This window comes from Coenobita brevimanus, chromosome 17 (assembly GCF_032717465.1).
Source record: "Coenobita brevimanus isolate Jiangsu-jjx chromosome 17, ASM3271746v2, whole genome shotgun sequence".
NCBI lineage: Eukaryota > Metazoa > Arthropoda > Malacostraca > Decapoda > Coenobitidae > Coenobita > Coenobita brevimanus.
In genome coordinates this window covers 815001-825000 of record NC_136970.1, presented here as the reverse complement: position 1 = coordinate 825000, position 10000 = coordinate 815001, and the positions used below count along the sequence as shown (strand labels likewise).

Sequence of the window (10000 nt, the reverse complement as noted above, 5' to 3'; positions counted from 1 at the left end):
GTATAAGGGAGTATAAGGGGGTATAAGGGAGTATAAGTGAAATAAACCCGACCTTAACAACCTTTTGGTGTGATCTAGGTGACGGAGCTCAAGGGTAGCACAATCAATAGCTCACTCTCTCACTATCTTACTCTCTCACTCTACCCTCTCTCACTTCCTCACTTTATTGTTCCCTCACTCACCCCCTCTCACTATCTAACTCTCTCACTTTCTACTTTCCTTTCTCTCTCTCTCTCTCTCTCTCTCTCTCTCTCTCTCTCTCTCTCTCTCCCTCTCAATAAAGTAATTAAACTCCCCCACACACAAGCACACATCCAAACACTATTAATCACACACACACACACACACACACACACACACACACACACACACACACACACACAAACCTTGGCAGTGTGTGTGTGTGTACAGGTCGCCATGCTGATATTGAACAGAGTACATACACACACACACACACACACACGTGTATAGCTCCGTGAATTGTTTATGTTCCTGTCAGTTCAAATTAACACATTCTCTCTCTCTCTCTCTCTCTCTCTCTCTCTCTCTAATAACTTTAAATAAACTACAAATGTTAAAGTCCACGCACCAGGCCAATCACACTTCACTTACAATGCCGTCACAGAAGCATGTGACAAAAAAATAAATTAATTAATAATAATAATAATAATAATAATAATAATAATAATAATAATATCAATCTGGCCTAAATACGGAATATATACATACATACATACATACATACCAGTACATACATACATGCTTACATATAAACATACACATACACATTGTCCTAGAGGCTATTTAGGATTTTTATGCAAGGAAGAAGGAACTTATGGCCAGAAGCCTTTACATACACACACATGATTACAAACATCCGTACACACACACACATACATACATACACACGTACACACACATATACATACATACAAACATACCTCCATACATACATACATACAAAGTCAACGCCAGCAGTATAGATAATATTAAGTTTAAGAAATTAATCATATTTCAAAGGAAAATATAATTACGCAGATTACTACTACTACTACTACTACTACTATTATTATTTTCGTTATTATTATTAATATTATTATTATTATTATTATTATTACATTCAGATTAACACAAAACAATTTAATTAAGGCAAATAAAGTCTACTACACACAGAAAGTAAATGATCAGGATTCAGGACATTAAATATATCGACCAACGAAGATTGCAATGGCATGATTTCCGTATGCAATGTAGGTAATTCCGTCGCAGTGATGTGTGTGGGGAAAATTACAGGTGAGAGAGAGAGAGAGAGAGAGAGAGAATTGCACCAGGCTACTTCACACAGCCCTAGACATCACAGGGGCTATCATCATCATCATCATCACCACCACCATCATAATCATCATCACCATAATCACCACCACCATCATAATCATCATCATCATAATCACCACCACCACCATCACCATCATAATACCCACCACCACCACTACCATCATCATCATCATCACCACCACCACCACCATCCACCATCCTCACCACCACCATCACCACAACACAGCTAGACTAACTTTTCTCTCACATACAGTTCACAACTTTCCATAAAATGACGTGCTTGCCTTACGGATTCACAAAACACCAAATTATTTTCACAGTTAACATATTCATTTACGCGTTTAAATCATCATTAAGACCTATATGTATAACTAATGCATAGAATCAGACCCGTACACCTCTTCCTCAGCGATTTATTTTTGGATATGGCTGGTTAATATCCTTTTGTACGTTATTTATGCGAAGTACGTCAATAATGGAAGGATTTATGTAGCACACAGGACAATAAGGTGTAATAAACAGAATAAACCGCTTAGGAAATGGTGTTGGGGGCTTGCTTAACCATCGACAATACGGACCCGTGTGTATCATATTCTTGTAAGCGATTTATTTTTTTAACATCAAAATTCTGCTCAATCAGGGAGTTATTAAGGACTATTTCGAACTTTTTCGCTACGTAAGGTCGCCTCTAGAGCTGAATATAGACATCTTGGAGCACCAGGGATAAAAATAATCCACTTTTAAAATGGATGAAGCGAAAATGTCAACGGAAGCGATCGTTCACCTAAAACCATCCAATAAAACGCAAATACCTCTTCACACGCTCTCTAAGGCACTTTCAGAAGAAGCTAGACGTCAAGGAGAATGTCTTACCTTAAAATACGCCGCTGTAGTTAGTGAATAATGCTGAAATAATCCAAAAAATTGAGGAGCACTGAATTCGAACACCCACATGTCAACACTCTAAACTCCGCTCTAACTAAGGCTTACGTCATCGATAAATTGTTATATTTTTTTCACCAATTTAGGCCAGTATACGCTTAATATATTACAAAATTCTAATAATACGACTTCTGAAGATTTTTTTTTGCGTGCCCTTGCCCCAGTGTTATAAATTTTACATGGCAAGGACAAGGTATAAGAGTCCACAACGTTAGTCTGTAATAACGCAAGTGGATCATCTTGAATTATTGCCAGATTACTCAGAGATCGCGTAGTTCCCTGCCCAAAATCATAAAAATTAGGGAGAGGAACTTCTTTTATTATTATTATTATTACTACTCATGGCGTTTTTAAAAAAGTATATGAGGGATTTAGTAAAGAGGAAGAGTAGCGAACTTATGCAACTCGATAAAATGTTGGCTGCCCTTGCGTGTTCAGTCGAGGTTGTACGATTAAGGGGAATGAGAGGCGAAGGAAAATGCCTGCTTGAAGTAAGGAGGGAGGAAGGAAGGAAGGAAGGAAGAGAGGGAGGGAGGAAAGAAGACTGATTTAATGAAAGGAAGGAATGAAGGAGGCAAAGGAGGGATGGAGGAAGGAAAGAAGACTGAATGGTTGAATGAATGGAAGGAAGGAAGTAAAGAAGGAAGGAAGGAAGGAAAGAAGGAAGGAAGGAAGAAGGAAGGAAAGAAGGAAGGAAGGAAGGAAGGAAGGAAAGAAGGAAGGAAGAATGAATGGAAGGGAGGAAGGAAAAAAGGAATGAAAAAGGAAGGAAGGAAGGAAAGATGAATGATAAAAGGAGAAATGAAAGGAAGCAAGGAAGACCGGAAGAAGGAAGGAAGAAAGGAAGGAAGTAAGCAGGTAAGGAAAAAATGAACGAATGAATAAAATGAAGTGAGAAAGGAAGAAAATACTTAAATGAGAGAGAGAGAGAGAGAGAGAGAGAGAGAGAGAGAGAGAGAGAGAGAGAGAATTTACAAAAGGGGAGATTTACTAACAGATGCATTTATTTATTTATTTATTTATTTATCTATCTATCTTTCTATCTATCTATCTGATCCCTAACCCCTTTCAGTTCAGTGAATGGCCAAGTGTAGTCAGACTGGAAGGACGATTTGACTAGTAACCAAGGAGATCTGGCTACAAGTGGTGGCATGAAAATCAATGAGCATTAGATTACGAGGCAGGAATGAGTCTCCTTGGTTGCTAGTCAAATCCAACCCTCTAATCTGACTACGCTTGATCATGAATTGAGTTAATAAGTCTCCTTGGTTACTAGTCCAATCCAACCCTCTAATCTGACTACACTTGGCCACTGAGGATGGATGAGATAGACACTGATAGATAGATAGATAGACAGATACAGACAGACATACAGATAGACATAAGTTGATGAACAGACACACGCACATACATACACACAAACAAAGACAGACACAGACAGACAGACAGACAGGTAAACAGATAGATATAGATAGATAGACAGACAGACAGAGAGCGAGATAGATAGATATAGATAGATAGACAGGTAAACAGATAGATAGATAGATAGATAGATAGGCAGACAGGTAAACAGATAGATAGATAGATAGACAGACAGACAGACAGATAAACAAATGCCTTAATATTGTAGCATAGAAAATTTAAATGAATGTATTAGTCAAAGAAAAATATCTCACAGATTATCCTAAATATAATGCCGCTTCCTGCACTTCTTCGTGACTAATCTCTCTTTCCGTTATTTCCGTTAGCCGGCGGAGGAGCGAGTACAAGTAACGGACGCGGCAACGGACAGACCGAAAACGGGGGAGGAGGGAGCGTTTGAATTACCGGAATCCGAATTTGAAGATGGACGATTGGGCGTAACGGTGAGTGATTTATGGTTATTATTATTATTATTATTATTATTATTATTATTATTGTTGGTATTATTATTATTATTATTATTATTATTATTATTATTACTACTACTACTACTACTACTCAGTATCTTGGTATTGAATTTCAAGTAAAACCATCTTTGAGCTTTTCCTCCTCCTCCTCCTCCTCTTCTTCCTCCTCCTCCTCCTCCTCTTCCTCCTCCTCCTCCTTCTTACTCTCGTTGTTGTTCTTCGCCTCCAGGAAGCGGAAGCCGTGGAGAACATCAAGAACAATCTGGCAGTTGAGGAATATTTCTGTGATGAGGATTTTCCCGCCGACAATTCCTCCATTTTCTTCTCCTCGAGGGAAGAACATAATGTGGTCTGGAAGAGGCCAATGGTGAGTCTATCTATCTATCCATTTATCTGTCTATCTATCTACCTATCTATCTAACTGTCTCTATTTATCTATGTATGTATATGTATCTTTCTCTCTCTCTCCCTATCTATCTATCTATCTATCTATCGCCACGGGAAGTATCTAATATGCAGTGAAAAATATTAACCACCTCTCTCTCCCTATCTATCTATCTATCTATCTGTTTATCTATCTATCGCCCCAGGAGCTCCACGACAACCCCCAGCTCTTCGTGGACGGCGCCAGCAGGAGGGACGTGGTTCAGGGCGCCCTTGGAGACTGCTGGTTCCTCTCCTCCTGTGCCGCCGTCGCTAGGAAGACTAAGTTAATCGAGAGGGTGAGTTACGGCACATCTCGTCGTGATAAACAAAATAAATCGGTTAGGAAAAGGCGTTAGGGAGCTTTGAATGCGGGCCCACGTCTGGTTTCCCCGCCAGTTGGGTTAAATTAAAGTTTTGTGTGTGTGTGTGTGTTACGGTCTTCTCGTTGGGACTGAAATCGAGAGGGCTGGAGTTACGACTTGAGTCTCCCTCTCCCCCCCCACAGGTCATGCCCCCAGACCAGTCCCTGCAGGGGGAGGGGTACACTGGTCTCATCGTGTGTCGGTTCTGGCGCTTCGGGGAGTGGGTCTTGGTCGGCGTGGATGACCGACTGCCGACCAAAGACGGAGACCTCCTCTTCGCACGCAGCACAGACCCCTCCGAGTTCTGGGTGGCACTGCTGGAAAAGGCCTACGCGAAGTGAGTATATATATGGGCGGCTCCCGGGTCCAGTTGGAGGCTCTTGTGGTTCTGAGGGCTTCTGGGGTAGGTGGTTTTGAGGGTTTATGGTGTGTGTGGTTCTGAGGGCTTCTGGGGTAGGTGGTTCTGAGGGCTTATGGTGTGTGTGGTTCTGAGGGCTTCTGGGGTAGGTGGTTCTGAGGGCTTCTGGGGTAGGTGGTTCTGAGGGCTTCTGGGGTAGGTGGTTCTGAGGGCTTCTGGGGTAGGTGGTTCCGAGGGCTTCTGGGGTAGGTGGTTCTGAGGGCTTATGGTGTGTGTGATTCTGAGGGCTTCTGGGGTAGGTGGTTCTGAGGGCTTCTGGGGTAGGTGGTTCCGAGGGCTTCTGGGGTAGGTGGTTCCGAGGGCTTCTGGGGTAGGTGGTTCTGAGGGCTTCTGGGGTAGGTGGTTCTGAGGGCTTCTGGGGTAGGTGGTTCTGAGGGCTTATGGTGTGTGTGGTTCTGAGGGCTTCTGGGGTAGGTGGTTCCGAGGGATTATTGGGGGGGGGGGGGTTGAGGCCGCGATTTTGAGTAGGGCCGCCGATATCCAACATCAGACCCGGGGCAAGAGTATCGACAACAGGCCGCCCTCTCCCTCAAAACTCTGCTGAATAATTACTGGAAATGTAGCTGGCGTCTGGACTGCTGCCCAGCCAGTGTGTCGCGGCATAGTGATGTACCGCCAAAAGAATCCTGGTGCGCCATCACATCTTCCTCTCCCTCTCTACAGAACAACGGATAATAACTACAAGGAAATTACCGTGTCTTAAGTTTAAAAAAAAAATGACAAATGCTGTTTAGTAACGGGGGGAACGAAATGAATACAATGCATTGATGCAGCGCATTATAAAAGCAAATTTCACCTCATACATCTAACACGTGATACTTGTTATATTTTCCTTACTTAACAAAACCTTGGAGGGTCCCCCCCCCCCTCCTCGGCCCTGTGAGAGTGACCAGAGACAGAGACATAGACAGAGAGCCAAATTAATCCACAAACACCATCCACGATTTTCCCATCAATTCTAACCAACATTTCAGCCACTTCAGCGTCTCCTTCACCCCCTCCTTCACCGCCTCCTTCACCCCCTCCTACAGGTTACACGGGTCCTACGAGGCGATGGAGGGGGGGCAGAGTATGGACGCCCTTGTGGACCTGACGGGGGGCCTGGCGGAGAGGTTTGATCTGGAGGAAGTGACGGACAAGATGAGGCTGTACCGACTGCTGCTGAAGGCCTCGAGGGATGGCGCCTTTATCACGGCCTCTAGGAAGGTGGGTGATGGTGATGATGATGGTGATGGTGATGATGGTGATGAAGAGGAGGAGGAGGAGGAGGAGGAGGAGGAGGAGAAATATAATGATGATGATGATCAAAAAGAAGAGGAGAAATAGAATGATGATAATGATAATGATGATGATGATGATGAACAGGAGGAGTATAATGATGTTGGTGCTCTATCTATCTATCTATCTATCTATCTATCTGTCTATCTATCTATCTCCCCTACAGAAAGACAAACCGTGGGAACACCTTGACCATTTCGATGTAAGACTGAATGTTGAATGTAAAAACACTTAAATGTCACCCGTAGTTGTAGTAGTAGTAATAGTAGTAGCAGCAGTGGTAGTAGTAGTAGTTATAGTGGTGGTGGTGGTTGTAGTAGTAGTGGTAGTAGTGGTGGTGGTGGTGGTAGTAGTAGTGGTAGTAGTAGTAGCAGTTGTAGTGATGGTGGTTGTAGTTGTGGTAGCAGTAGTAGTAGCAGTAACAATAATAGTAAAATAATAATAATAATAACAACAATAATAATAATAATAATAATAATAATAATAATAATAGTAGTAGTAGTAGTAGTAGTTGTACTAGTAGCAGTAATAGTAGTAGTAGTAGTAGTAGTAGTAGTAGCAGTAGTAGTAGTAGTAGTAGTAGTAATTGTAGTAGTAGTAGTAGTAGTAGTAGTAATTGTAGTAGTAGTAGTAGTAGTAATTGTAGTAGTAGTAGTAGTAATAGTAGTAGTAGTAATTGTAGTAGTAGTAGTAGTAGCAGCTGCAACCCTGTATCTGAAACGTGAACCCAGTGGACTGCAGGCTGAAGTTGCCCTCCTCCTGCAGTCCACCATCGTCCTTTTGGGGGATAGGGAGGGAGTTGAGGGAGGTTTGTATAACCAGGCAGTGGATCCGACCAGTTATATCAGTGCCACCACGTGAAGGCCTCCCTCTCTCACCACCACCACAGTAATTTTAAACACCAACATCGTAGTTAAAAAGCAATGTTGATATTCCCGCTCCCTAACACCTTTTCGTAAGCGATTTAGTTTGCTTATTACACCTTACTCCCCTATTCCGTGTTGCATAAATCCTTCCATCATCGCTATAGGCTAAACAGACTAACGTACACAAGGATACCAAGCAGCCACAGCCAAAAACAAATCGCTATGGAAGAGGTGTTAGGGAGCTTACTTAGAAACCGACCTTGTAGTGGCAGTTATTGGTGTCATTCTGTTCTTCACTGGGAGTTATTGTTCATCTGCTATGCTCTTCACTACCGTCTACATCACTCGCTCATCTGTCCCCTAAGCTGTGTACTTCATTTCACTGCCATATGTGCCTCTGTGTACTTCATTTCACTACTATATGTGCCTCTGTGTACTTCATTTCACTGCCATATGTGCTTCTGTGTACTTCATTTCACTGCCATATGTGCTTCTGTGTACTTCATTTCACTGCCATATGTGCCTCTGTGTACTTCATTTCACTGCCATATATGTTATTCTGTGTACTTCATTTCACTGCCATATGGGCTTCTGTGTACTTCATTTCACTGCCATATGTGCCTCTGTGTACTTCATTTCACTGCCATATATGTTGTTCTGTGTACTTCATTTCACTGCCATACATTGTTCAGTGTACTTCATTTCACTGCCATATATGTTATTCTGTGTACTTCATTTCACTGCCATATATGTTGTTCTGTGTACTTCATTTCACTGCCATACATTGTTCAATGTACTTCATTTCACTGCCATATATGTTATTCTGTGTACTTCATTTCACTGCCATACATTGTTCAGTGTACTTCATTTCACTGCCATATATGTTGTTCAGTGTACTTCATTTCACTGCCATATATGTTATTCTGTGTACTTCATTTCACTGCCATATGTGCCTCTGTGTACTTCATTTCACTGCCATATGTGCTTCTGTGTATTTCATTTCTCTATGTGTTTCCGTAATCCTCACATCCTCATTTTAAATCTCTTCCTCAAAATCAACATCATCACTTCATACTTCTCACCAGCAAACGGAATCCAGTACTCCCCATTTTCTGTCATTCCCCTCAAATAAACGTGATTAACAATATTTTTCTCGCAAACACAAAATCCTCAAAGGGTGACTGACGTATGAATAAAATCACCAAAATCTAGTACCCCCATATCCTGTCTTTCCCTTCAGATGAACGTGATTAACAACATTTTTCTCGCAACTACAAAATCCTCAGGGAGACTTGCGTATGAATAGTCAACATCCCTTTTCTTCATACTTCTCACTAGCAAGCTTCAAAATCTAGTATCCCTATATTCTGTCTTTCCCTTCAAATAAACATGATTAACAACATTTTTCTCGCAACTACAAAATCCTCAGGGAAACTTGCGTATGAATAGTCAACATCCCTTTTCTTCATACTTCTCACTAGCAATGTTCAAAATCTAGTACCCCCATTTTCTGTCTTTCCCCTTCAATAGACGTAACTCTCCCCATTTCTCTCTTCCCATAAAATCCTGACAGGGAGACTGGTGTATAAATAAAGTTACCAAAATATACTACAACTCATTTTCTGTCTTTCCCCTCAAATGAACGTGATTAACAACATTTTTCTCGCAAATTCAAAATCCTCACAGGGAGACTGGAGAATGGCGTACAAGACAGACGAAAACGGATTGGTTGAGGGGCACGCATATACGGTTTCGGGAGTGGCCAGGTAATGTATATAAATTTTTAAAGTTTATATGATGTGAAATTAATGACTTTACTTATTTATTTATCTAACTATTTATTAATCTATATATTTATTCATTTATCTATATTTTCGTTTATTTATTTATTCAATCCTACAGTTGCCGAAAACGTCATGATTTTTTGTGTGTGTTTTTGTTGTGTCAAATATTGTGTTAATATTTTTATTTTTACCCTAACAGCTCCAAAACATCTCACAAATATTTCTTAGCTCCTGTTGTGTAAAATATCAATTGTTTATGCTTTTATTTTCACTCCTACAGTTGCCAAAGACCTGAAAAAAAATCTGGAGCGTTTGTTCTGTGTAATATTGCTTTTCATACATAATTATTTACACTCATACAGGATTACACACAGAGATAAGTGCATTATAATTATTCTCACTAATTCAGAATTATTTTTACAAGATTATACACTGAAATCTTGGCTGTATAATAACGTTTCGCATACAATTATTTTCACCCCTACAGGATTATAGACCAAGATCTTGACGCCATATTTATTTTGACTTATTCAGGATTATTTTTCACCCCTACAGGATTAAAGACCAAGATCTTAACACTATATTTACTGACTTATTCTGGATTATAGACCAAGATCTTGACGCCATATTCATTTTGACTTATTCTGGATTATAGACCAAGATCTTGATGCCATATTCATTTTGACTTATTCAGGGTTAT

At 40.9% G+C, this 10000-nt stretch overlaps 1 protein-coding gene across 1 annotated transcript in view; it reads left to right on the top strand.

The window, feature by feature from the left end:
- The window catches only part of LOC145391216 (calpain-A-like), a 17341-nt gene that overhangs the window by 5609 nt on the left and 1732 nt on the right, over positions 1-10000 (top strand). Inside the window, exons 2-7 of the mRNA XM_080265890.1 lie at positions 4026-4142; positions 4396-4533; positions 4757-4888; positions 5098-5291; positions 6404-6578; positions 9203-9282. Of these exons, the coding sequence (XP_080122016.1) occupies positions 4026-4142; positions 4396-4533; positions 4757-4888; positions 5098-5291; positions 6404-6578; positions 9203-9282 (836 nt within the window). The remainder of the gene's footprint in view (positions 1-4025; positions 4143-4395; positions 4534-4756; positions 4889-5097; positions 5292-6403; positions 6579-9202; positions 9283-10000) is intronic.